The 12,823-nt window shown below is 49.8% G+C and overlaps 1 protein-coding gene across 1 annotated transcript; it reads left to right on the plus strand.

The window, feature by feature from the left end:
- Window positions 1-4,678: 4,678 nt before the first annotated feature.
- On the plus strand, window positions 4,679-8,119 carry Triagg1_4414 (uncharacterized protein; the record flags this gene model as incomplete). The annotated part of the gene is made up of 1 exon (XM_062898815.1): window positions 4,679-8,119. The coding sequence occupies one exon, from the start codon at window positions 4,679-4,681 to the stop codon at window positions 8,117-8,119; it is 3,441 nt and encodes a 1,146-aa protein (XP_062756431.1).
- Between the last annotated feature and the right edge of the window lie 4,704 nt (window positions 8,120-12,823).

Raw genomic sequence — 12,823 nt, forward strand, 5'->3', positions numbered from 1 at the left:
TCCGTAGATGCTCAAATACGAAGCCTTGGGCGCCTACCTCTACGCATCCATTACCTTACTTGTACATACAAGTCCCTTGGCTGCTAGCGTCGACGGGACGTGCGGGCAATCTCATCTGCAGCGCGGCCTTGTGTAACGGCATGTCGATGTCAGTGCCAGTGTCAGTGTCGTTGTCAGAGTCGTGGAAGGGTAAGGTAAGGTAAAAGGTAGGTAGGTGGTATTGGGTAGCCAACAAGGTGAGACAGAGGTTATCGACCACAGTAGCCCAAAGATAATCATCATCCACTTGTTGCGCGACGGGGTTCGACACACAGCTCGCACTAGCCACGCAGCTAGCCCAACGACTCCAGTACGACGTCGAGGCAAATGCATCACGCACATAATATTCGTACCGTACTTGCAGAGGGCCCATCTGCCAACATGGCATCTCCGACTGGCCGAGATGCTGATGAAGCGTTCCCTTCGGGGCTAGGGCTTGGATGGCGGGGAAGCCCAGGCGGCCTTTCGGCTCATAGAACGGTCTTGGCAAATGAAGCCTGCCAAGTATCACTTGATCAAACAGAATGGAGTCGTCCGGCCCTGTTGGTCTCTGCCATTTGCCCAAAGCAGCAGAGGGACTTGCCGCGCCGTGGTGTTTGGATTACGGTGCCTAGCCCAGCTGCTTCGTATCCGCAGCCTCGAATTGGCACTACTCGTGCACCAAGGCCATAATGGTCGTAGCTGCAACATCGCAACGAACTCATGCCCCTCCTCTGCCGCTCTAATTTTCTCTTCCTTTTTTCTCACATTTTCCCCGAAACGGTCCTCGTGGGCTTCGTGCAGAAGCGTTCCCGCAGGCCAACAGCAAAAGCCCCAAGGGCTAAGCTGCTCATCTTGCCGATCTCTACTGTCTCGTTGGCCGACTGTGTCGTTTCATCTTCACGGGGGGTAAGGAACACAATGGCGCTTACGGAAAGGCAGAGTGGAAGGGGGAAAAGACTGTTGCGCCGTTATCATTCGCCCCAACATGCGCAACGTGATCACTACGCAATGAGAGGGATCAGCACCTTAAAACCACAGCCGTTTGTCCCTCCACGTAGCACAAGCCCAAGCTTCGCGAAGCCGACAGAGCAAGGACCCCCGGAAATGCCCGAGAGCGCTGCCATCCTAGAGCCTGAGCTCGACTTTTGTGTGTCTTGGGCAACGGATACAGGACCATGGATGGTGAAAGAAGAGCCGTCCATGGTCTCAGTTCGTGATCCGGTGTGCAGTGCAGCTTGACCGGTCCCGGGGGCGTCTTGAACCCAACGCTCCGTCTTCCGGCCATGGCTGGTTGTCCTGACGTGGCAGCACGAAACAGTGATCAGCTGCGCCGGCAAAAGAGCAGCATTGAGCCAATGAAGCATCACCTCGATGAAGTTTTGTTGAAGCACAGCCGAGGATCATCATCATGAGGAACAAATTTGGGGTCCGAGTCGAGGTGGATGTGACGAGTTAGAGGCTCAAGAGTTGACATGTTGCACGGACGCAGTCTAATAGGGTTGAACAGACCTAAGCCACTAGAGGTACATTCGTAGTTGAGACTAGCAGATTTGGCTGACATCCATGCCTCACCAACTGTACGAGCGAGTACACTGCGTTCGAAGTGAAACTAGGACAGACGACGAAAATGTCGATGCATTCTCTCACTTGATGGACTACCTAGATAGTGCACGCAATGATACGTGTAACAGCACCACTAGCAGGCTACATGAGTCGCCTGGCCGCTGTGCATCTGACGTCTTCATGTACTCACTTCAAAATTGCTGGAACAAGTGCAGTACGTGATTCGTTCGCTATATTAGGGATTCGACTAACAGCCGGCGATCATCATGGAGACGGAATGCCACCGACAAAGTACTGTACTGTTTGGCAACGGCATGATGATCAGGAGAGATGCGGATTTCTCCAATTCCCATGGATGTTGTATGCCTGAGTGCCCAACTTCTAAGTCTGGCTTATTCCAGATAGATTCTTGTTACAGCACATTGGCCGCCTATCGCCACCGGCATCCCGGCAGGTTCTGCCGCAAGGAGCAGCTGCATTCAATTATGATTTGATGATGCGTTGCCTTGTTTTCTTTTTTTTATCCCCCTTTCCCATGTATCGAATATTCCAGCACGGGCTCAACCATGATTAGTAACGGCGGGAATAGAAGCAGCACTGTAAAAGCTGCGAGTTCTACGGAGTCCGAGTATGCTGCTCGAGGTGCTGCTGCTGCTGCTAGTACAAAGGCAGTACAGTACAGTAGGTACCTAGCAGCAGCTTAGAGGTTAGAGGAGGTACTGGAGTGCATACGAGTAAACCCCCATGCGAAAAGCGCGGGGTGGATAAGAAATGGAAAGGTTGACCACAATTCCGCAATTGAGAAATGGACGGCCAGAAGGGCTGGACACATGGCGAGGTACCCAGAGATGGCTGGTACTTGAGGTACTCGCGCTGGGCGAGGTACCTCCGGGCTCGTATGGCCCAGGTCTCTAAAGACACACCACCGGCATATCCGCCGTCATAACTGGCTGTCCCTGGACTGGATGCTCATGCCTACTAGGTACCTAAGGGCCCTAATCTCTTGGCAGAAACAGAGCAGACTTGTATCTTTTCGCCTCCCCCTTGCTTGCCGGACGGCAGCCATGTTAAAGCGACGCCCCTCGAGCAAGAGCCGGGCTGGGTAGACACGAGAAAGGCATAAGAGATAGGTGGTTGTTTGTTATTATGATTATTTATTTCATTTTTCTTAAACAGTGTGCTCTTTTAACTCTTTTTTGTGTTCTGTTTTGTCTCTTCCCGTCTTCCCCATCTTGCCCTTTGGCCTTTTGATTCGTGATACTACCTCGAGCAGCTCGCTTCAAACAAACTCTTGGCCCTCCCTGTGCAAACATTCATATTCATTGGGTAGATCCATTGGTCTATGGCATCCCAAGACTTTGTATCCCGTCGGTTCTTTAGTGGACTGTACATGTTTAGGTACCTGTACTCGTAGCTCTCCGGCATCCCGTATCAGAGTAAAACTCGCATGTACGTACTCATACGAGTACAAGTGAGATGGTCACAGCTAATGGTCAAAGGGCGAGCTCCCACTGGCCTCAGCACTGGAAATTGCATTGCAAGGGTCATTGCCGCCTCACTTTGACCCTCTGACGTATTTGCTCGACGTGATGGACCGACTCTGGCATCGGATTGACTGCGCCGTCACTCGCATCCTTGTCTCTCCTGTCTCAAGCACTGATGCTTGGTTGGTACAAGCAGCCAAGGGCCATGCCGCCGGGCTTCGAAAATTAGAGCTTGCACTGCTGCAAATTTCCCGACCTAAGGTACTGATGGATGTTAGCAGCGCCTAAGGGGGGAGGGGGTAGGGAAAGAAAGTCGAAGAAGAAAAAAAAAGACGAACTAGCTAAGAAAAAAAAAACCGTGCCAGCTAGCTCCCAGCAGTAATGCGCACTCCCCCCTAGCTTGCCCACACCCTCACAGTTCTAAACTAAGGTACACCCAAAGCTACCCCCTCCCCACCACCAAAACAGTCACAGTCCAGCAAAGCATTTTTTACTCAAGCCGCTTCCACTTCTTGTGCTTCAACCTCCATACTCGACGCTTCTTCGTCTTGCGACCAGATATTGCAAGCGTTCTACTCCAACTCTCGTCCTCAGGCCATTGTGTACAGGCAAACCCATCGTTACGCCTCTCGATTGGGTCATCATTCACCCGGACATCGCACGAAACCCTTCAGGACGCCTTTGCCACCGAGTGTTACATCCGGCCCTCGATCTGCCTCTTTGCGGCTCCGTTACAAACAGGCCTCTTTTTCTCTCTCTTTTTCTTTGCAGCTTGTCACTCCAAAGCTCGCTTCCTATTTAACTCGTCCTCGTCCTCGTCCTCGTCCTCATTCTCATCCTCGCTACCTGTCGGCGGCTCTGCTCTGCATTACTCCAACGACCTCCTCACCAATACTCAAGCAACAATCGTCATCGAGCGTCGCCCACTTTTCGTTCGGCCTACATCCAGCAAGAATAGCCGACTTCCCCCCCAAGAACCGGCAGGCTGTGTCGCATCATACAGTTGCCTCGCAGCTTCGCGCGCTGAGCCCGTCCTTCGTGCAGCGTCTCCAAGACATTTGGCTTGGGGCCATATACCCTAAAAGAGCCACCTGCATACGGCCACGCTTCTGCCACCTCACCACCCGTCGCGGCCTGGCATCGCTCGACCGGGTTTGATCATCGTTCCCTAGCAGCGATTTTGAGCGATCAAGCCACCCCTTGACGGCCCACAGAACGAGCGTCTGCAGCAACTCCAAACGCGGGACCTGTGAGTAGGACGCCAATTCGCCTACCTTGGACGCCTCTGCCCTCGAGCTACAACTTCACTTGTACATTGCCCATACTACCTCCTTAACCCCTGGCACCAGCTCCACGGCCATCCGCAGCCCCCTGCGGATCGACTATTAGTAGTTCGACCACTCGCGCCCCCCGCATCCCGTTCACCCCAGATTTGATACTACAATATGCATACAGCTCGAGACTTATAAGGGTCAATCCGCCTACTGAAACCTCGAGGCTTGCCTCTGCAATGAGCCTGCTCTTCACTTACATACAATTTGGATATGACTAGCAGCAACACAGACTCAATTCATTCTTCTACGCCTCTAGCATTGGGCCCCAGCAACACCATGCCCTCACAATCCAACAACCCCCAGCGTCCAAGCCCTGGTCACGTCCAGACAAACTTCAACGCGCAACGTCACGCCATGGCTCCCCAGTCCGCAGTCAGCGCGTCTTCCAGAGCCTCAAATTCTCAGCACGGCTCACCAATCATGTCTCCAGAACCTACCATTCTCACCTCCAATTCCTCCATCCAGGCCTCGCCGGAGTCTATGCGACCTCAGTATGAGGACTCAGTCCCCTCAGGGTTTCAGCTACCCGAATCCATCCTTCCCGAATCCATCTCCCGAAAGACCAGCCTCAATTCGCTCGGGCAGAGCTGGACTGGGAGTCCAAGCACTGCCTCCGAGGCTGTCTTCAGCAGCTCCTTCGTAACTCCTATTTCCACAACATCAGCCACGACTCTGTACAACACAGGCAACGCCGTCCCCGCTGCTTCTAGGAGTATCATACGACGCCTATCCAGCCGAGCATCGAGACTCTCCAACAGAAGGCGCCAATCCTCGGCCGCTCCTTCGAGCCGCGAAACCAGCGTTGGTCCCTGCTTGCTGCGGATGCGTAGCGACAGCAATGCGACAGCCCCCGAGCATGGCATCATCAACACCGATTCCGAGTCTGATATGGACGATGATCGAGGCTCCTACATCTCGTTGCCCTACCTCGGTGGCACCCGGGACTCACCGACTAACAGCACGACTTGTTCCATCAACAGCAGCTCAAACACAATGGTTGGCCCCGTAATTCCATTGCAGCTGCAACAGGGAACTTGGCTCAAAAAGATCTCCAAGAAGAACCGCTCCAAACTCGTGTTACTTGCCTATGATCAAGACACAAACAAGCTTTTGTGGGATCGCGCCCGTCCCCACAAGTTTCTCCATGTCGACGAGATCAAGGAGATTCGGACCGAATCAGACATTCAGCAGTACGCTCGTGACCTTGGCATTACAGATGTTGACGAACGTCAGAAACTATTCTCCATTTCATATGTCGTTCCGGACAAGTCCAAGAAAAAGTTCCTTCACCTCATCGCGGACAATGTCGAAATTTACAAGATTTGGACCACATTCCTATTTGACATGTTGAAGCACCGCCAGGAGGTCATGACTTCCTTGATGACTTTTAACGAGAGGGCAATTGCCCAGTACTGGCAATCAGAGATGCAAAAGCACAATTCCGAAGACCAAGAAGAGCTTGATATCAATGGCGTTAGGCGAGTGTGCCAAAACTTACACATCTACAGCTCCCAGGCGACCGTCCAGTCCAATTTCCGGCTCGCTGATGCTCGGCGGAATGAGAAGCTCAACTTTTCCGAGTTCCTCGAATTCGTTCGCCTCATGAGGCAGAGACGGGATGTTCACCAGCTCATGCAAAGCTTAGCAGCAAAGCCTGAAGACGGGCTCACCTTGGACGAATTCCTCAAATTTCTTAAAGAAGATCAAAAGGAGGACGTGACAAACCGGGCCGCCTGGGAGAGTATCTTCAAATACTACATCCGCAAGCATAGAAACGACGACGCAGGTACCGAAGTCAAGCCTGAAGAGCTCAGCTTCATGTCGGAGACCGCATTCATTGGGTTCCTGAGCTCTCGGCAAAACCTCCCAACTATAGATGAACAGCAAGAATTCACACTCGATCGACCCATGAACGAGTACTTCATCTCCAGCTCACACAACACTTACCTCCTTGGAAGGCAGGTCGCCGGCCAATCTAGCATCGAAGGGTACATCGCTGCTCTTGTGAGAGGTTGCCGCTGCGTCGAGGTCGACTGCTGGGATGGTGCCGACGGCAATCCCTTGGTGGTCCACGGCCGCACGCTCACTAGCGCTATTAGCTTCGAGGAGGTCATGGTCACCATCGGGAAATACGCCTTTGTCAAGTCCAAGTTTCCACTCTGGATTTCCCTAGAGGTCCACTGCAACCCTGAACAGCAAGCCATTATGGCCAAGCTCATGACGGATACCTTTGGCGAGCGGCTTGTCACGGAGCCGTTGGATCCAGACTCGTCCAAGCTGCCTTCCCCTTCGGAGTTAATGGAGCGCATCCTTATCAAGGTCAAGCAACCCCGGATGGCCAAGGAAGAACCCACCAGCGGCGATATCTTGAGTACCAGGAAACGGGGAAGCAGCCTCAGTGCCGCATTTGGAAGGCCATCCAGCGATGCCACCAGCATTTCCACGTCTCAATCGCTCCCTCAAAGCCCTATGCTTATTCCTAGCAATTCTGCTCGCAAGCTTAGCGGCAAAGGCCGGGTCAACACCATCGCCGAAGGCGAGGTGCAAGTGCCTCATGCAAGCAATAGCGACTCCGACAGCGGAAGCGATCCCGGCTCATTCAAGGGTTCCAACAACATTGTCCCGGTACTGGGCAAGCTGGGAGTGTACTGTGCCGGCCTGAAATTTTCCGGCTTCGATGCCCCGGCGGCCAAGAAGTTCAACCACATCTTCTCCTTTATGGAGACCAGCTTTGCCAAGAATTCCCGGACCAAGGAGGAGAAGATGCAGCTGAACATTCACAACATGCGATATCTTATGCGCGTGTACCCAGACGGCTCACGATTGAACTCTAGCAATTTCGACCCGCTTTCGTACTGGCGCCGCGGTGTTCAGATGGCCGCCTTGAACTGGCAAACCTTTGACATGGGCATGCAGGTCAACCGAGCCATGTTTGAGGGTGGGACAGATTCATCTGGATACGTACTCAAACCCGACGAGCTTCGCGACATCCAAGTTCTCCCGTACGACGAAGCCGTCAACGAAGCTCTTGCCCAGGGCAAAAAGGAACGGTCTGTTGTGTCCTTCAACATTGACGTCATCTCTGCCCAACAGTTGATGCGGCCTGCCAATCTGGCTGCAAACAAGTCGATGGATTTTTACGTCGACGTCGACATCTTTCACGCAAACGACAAGCGCAATAAGAAGGACAAAGACTTTGAGCTGAGCCATGAGCCTGACTCGCCTCTGCTACGCCATACCGAAGTAATTCGTGAGAATGGCTTCAACCCAATGTTCAGCAACGGCCGTTTCAAGTTCAAGGTTACGACCAAGCACCCAGAGCTGATCTTTGTTCGCTGGTCCGTCAGGTTGGCTGGCGACGGCGAAAACCACAGCAACAGCACCAAGGAGAAACCCGCGATGGCTAGCTACACTGCCAAGCTTATCAATCTCAAGCGCGGATATCGCACACTGCCGCTTCTCAACCACGCTGGAGAGCAATACCTGTTCTCCCGCCTCTTCTGCAAAATTGAAGTTGATGATATTGAAAAGAAATTTATCGATATCCCCCGCGCCGCCCCAGACGGAGGCAGCAAACTCAATCTCCTGAACAGCATAGGATTTCTGCGAAACAGCAACTCAAGCCCTCGGGGCACCATGGAGAAAAGCAGTGTGGAGAAGCGCAGCTTTGAGAGCAACTGCACAACTGAAGCGCCTTCACCATATCCGCCGACATGATTGATACACGGCACATACGATAGCCTTTGACGACAACAAGCTACTTTTAGACATGCCGTTCAAGGGCCTGCTAAAAGAAAATCCCCGCTTCCATCTGTCCCTTGCACATAATCAACGCTCACCTCTGTGCTGGCGCACTCGGCATGCTGAGATTTCTTGGACACGATTTTCCCGCTTCTTCTCATTCCCATCAGGGCAAGGCTGGCCCCTACCTGGCTGATGCTTGTTTTATGAACTTGTTACTTAAACAGCGGCATCTTTGGACGACTTACTTTTTATACAAAGCCAGGCGCTTCCTTGTCGTTACTTTTTTTTTTCTTTTTTTTCTGTTTTGGTTTTCCTTTTCTTCATGTTCAGTATGGCGCACGGAACCAAAAGCGAAACCAAATACCCACCCACTATCGACGTGTGGGAACGAGTACAACCTGTATTTCTCTTTTCGTCCCCTTTCTCTTTTTCTCTTTTCTTGGTTTTATGATGGGATGCAGGGACTACAGTGTCCAAGGGAATGCATATACCACACCGTTATCTGGTATTTAACAAGCAAAGCATTGCATAAGGAAGGACACACATGAAAGGCATAACATAGACGGAATGGGCAAAGGCAAATGACACTGGCTTTTTTTTTTTTTCAGTTTTCTCTATTTTTCTTCTGTCTCTTTTCATTTTATGCGTCTGCGATAAATTATGTATTGGCACCCTGTACTGGTGGTTTCCCCCCCTTTTCTTTCTCTCTTGAGTCTGTGTTTCTTTTCTTTTTTTTTTCTTATTCATGTCTCCAAATAAGATGAGAGTCACATTACTGGTCAGGAGAGAAACAATCGGGCTTGTACAAACAAATGATACATGTGGAGAGAGCATCAGGGATTAGGTGTGAAAATGGATCTGTTCATCAACGATGATGCATACTGTCTTGTGTTTTTTCTTTTCTTTGCCTTTTAGCGTCGGCGTTGCGAAATCCGTTGTTTTTTTTTCTTGGCACATCGGGAAGGTCGGTCTGATGATGCATGGGCAAAGGGGTGAGAGCACAGTACAAGACGGACAGGGGGTGGTTTGGTTGGGCAAGAGAGGATGATTATGAGGGCATTTCATGACTTGTTTGATTGGCGACATGTTTGAGCTAGGTTGTTATTTTTGGGACGGAGCAGCAGCACGTGCGTTGTTGCTGCCATTGCATGAAACGGCGGATCAAGGCGCATTTGTGAGATGAATACGAATAGCATATGATGATATATAGGGAATTTGTGGACCTGCTTCATGTCGCAGACTTGTTGTTGATGGCTTGTGCATGTATCAAATTGTATGGTGACACTTTGCCGTTTCCTCTATTTTATGATGATGACGACGACATTTATGCGGATACCTAATTACCTTGGCTGATAAAGTACCAGCCAAAGTGGACTTTTGTATTCCATGTATTCTATATCAGACTCAGCTCAGCGCCTCACGGAGCAATAGATGATCATGTCCACAGTAGGTGGTAAGGCAGAGCAATTTTGAGCCCGCGTAATCATAGTAAGACAAGGTGAAACGACATGTTGTCCCCCGAAATAGTCATACGTGTTTTTCCCAATTTTCAAAAGGCGAGATTCTTGTCAATTATGGAGAACAGAGGATGATGTGATTAGGGAGCTTGGGATCGAATGATTTTGAGTTTTCTGCGCCGACGAAACGTTTTTGCTTGAGGTGGTGCTGCATTGGTTGTCATTCCGCTAAGCATTCACGTTATTACTGGAAACCGAAAGGCCTGGTAGTAACGTGGCTGGCACCTAAATCCGACAACCACTGTGCGTCTACCGCCAAACCAATGACTCAGAAACTCGGTGTTGACATTAATAACATTAATAATGCTAAAGAGAAGCCCGGAGACAAGGAGGCGCGAGCTGTGCTGCGAATGGCGTGCAGCTGGTGTCATGACAAGACAAGAGGTGGCTTGTGCTCTAGGCTCCCTTGGCCAAAAGGGCTGAAGAGAAAAGGAGGAATGGCGTCATTGCGTTGCAGGATTAATGCAAAAAGATGAGAAAAGAGAGGGTTGTGCTTTCTCTTCTTCTTCTTATTGCTATTATGTTATGTTATCCTCTTTTTGCTTTTTTTTTTTTTTTTTTTGATACATGGAGGCTGTGCTAGTTTGGGCATTGTTGTTGTTGCTACCTGCTATGTAACAGGGGGGGACTTTTGGTGTTGGTATTTTCGGCATCAACATGTTTCGCCTCGTTTACTCGTGCGTGTTAATTTTGCCATCGAGATGGAACCATGACGTGTGAGTTTAGGTACTGCAATGTGCCCCCCCGTGACTGACAATCAATCTACAGCATCCTGCAACTTTGTTTTTGCGGATTGATAGGCAGAAACGGAGGATTGGCGATTGACAATGGGGGGCGGACTTTTGGATTGTGCGATACTATTTGATAGGCTACTAGCATGTACATACTTGATGGGCAGATGCACGTTTCATGTTGGCAGATTACTTACAGGTACCTAGTAAGTAAGCTAATCGCGGAATCTTGGGATGAACCTGGGGGAAGGAGAAAATGGGAAAAGATCGGCAGTGACTTTTGTTTGTTTTATTAATGATTTTTGAGTGGGATAAAAAGAGGGCTAGGTAAAGAGGAGAACGAGAGAGAAAGAGAGAGAGAGAGAGTAAAGGAGGGGAATGGAGAAGGGGGCGTGTGTCGAGAGAAAAGAGAAAAAGAAAAGGGAAAAAATACATGGATACATCATCACTGCATAATCGTTGCAAGGGAGAAAGAGGGAAAAGGTACCTCGGGCGATGGCTAACAGCTCCAGCTTAGCACTGCTGCTACTTTGAGCCGGTTCATTCGGTTATTGCCTCGTTGGGCTAAGGGGAGCTGTTCCGAAACAGAGCTGTGCGGCTCTAGCGGAGAGTTTGAATATAAGTGAGTTTTGCACAAGGTGGGGGAATGAGGTGGAAGTTTAGAGGGTGAATTGGCAGGTTAAAACGTGACGTTGCCTCTCCTTTGTCATTAGTAATCTAGACTTGCTAATTGCTTGTTGTGTCTCTGTATTTTGTGTTTTTTTTTTTTTTGGAGATTAAGATTTTCGTTGCCATTTCGGGCATTTGTTGGAGACACAGCAGCTGAGAATCATCGTGGAAAGTAACCTTTTTGACCGAACGTCAAATGTAACAGAAAACATGAAGAGATCCGAGGCGAGATTCCCGGGCATGGGGAGAGTTTGAGGACGAGACGGCTAAGCTGCCTGGACGGGACCGTGACATGTAAGCACTTGGTTACCTTTTTGCTTTGTTGCATGAAAGAAACGAAACCAAGCAAGGCCAGGCCAGGTCGCATAAACAAGTGATGTCAACGCCTCACCATCGAAAAACCAGAAAGGATTCCTGGACTAAAGCCCCCGTCGCTCTTCTGTAATACGCCGAAGGGAAGCAGAGAAGAAGAAGAAAAGCCAATTTGCTAGCCCCGGACCGGGTGTGTATGTGTGTATCTTTGCATTAACATTTGTCGCGGTCCGCCTTGTCGTGGGCATTCTTTTCTCCAATTCCTTGGTTGTTCCGTGGCTTTTCACTGGCGCCGGCCGAAACGTTTGTGTTGTACGAATAGTGCCGGGAGAAGAGATGGCGAGCTGTTTTCTTCTCGTATCTTTGTCTAATCTACGCATAGTATCTGTACTATATTGGAATGAGTTGGGGAGAGGAAAAGTAAAAAAAAAAGAAGAGATAGATAAAGAATGAATGGCCACGATTTGAAAAGCATTACTCGAGGCAGTTTAGATCTGTTTGACTAGAAGAGGTGCTAAACGGCGCCGGAGGGAGAGCGGGGGAAAGTTTGGCTGTGTTGATTTTTTGGGATTTGAGATGTTGATGTGAGGGGGATCTACCGTGCATTGCGTCTTGCTCCGAGGAATTACTCGTATGAGAAAAAAGTACAGAGCATGTGAAGGACGCAAAATAAAATGAACGAATGAATGAATGAGAGCATAAAAAATAATAATGATATTAAAAATAATAACAATAATAAAAGATTATGTCTTGGCTTGGTCAAAACTTATGCTGAGCATCCGAGGCATAGTAGTACTAATGGGTACGGGTACACAGTAAGAGAGAGAGGGTGTGCGTAGAAAGGATATAACGGACAAGGAAAACAAAAAGGTACAAGCAGCTTCGACACCGAGCAAGTACCTTTTGCAGAGCAGTACTTGTGCCCGGCAGCTGCCAACTTGTCAAAAAAAATCAGCCATCAATGCCAATCAATCCATGGAGATTGGCTTCCAGTGTTGTCGCGCAGCGGCTCAAGGAATTGATGGCATGCATGAATCTGAACTGAAATGCGCTGGGCTACCGGGGGGTTTTTTTTTTTTTTGCCCCGTGGCGGTAAAACACGCCAAGCCCAAAGCCTCACTTTTTTTTCTTTTCTCAGCTCAGCTCGTTGCTTTTAATATCATCTCGTATGGAACTTCGTATTTGACGAGGAACGAGCTGCGTACGAAGTTGTGGCCATCTCGTACTTGTCATCACAATCACCACCCCTTTGTCGCTGTCACGGAACAAAAGCAAAAAAAAAAAAAAAATAGGGAATGTCATTTGGCCCCCCTTAAGGCTGAGCCCCGTTCGGAGGGACATGACCTCGTTCAATCCAAATCGCCAGATACTCGTACAGTAATCACACCTTTAACAACAAAAGCAAAAAGCCGTGACAAGGGGGAAGAATAAGAAGAACAAGAACAAGG

This window comes from Trichoderma aggressivum, assembly GCF_033847375.1.
Source record: "Trichoderma aggressivum f. europaeum strain CBS 100526 chromosome Unknown scaffold_014, whole genome shotgun sequence".
Taxonomy (NCBI): domain Eukaryota; kingdom Fungi; phylum Ascomycota; class Sordariomycetes; order Hypocreales; family Hypocreaceae; genus Trichoderma; species Trichoderma aggressivum.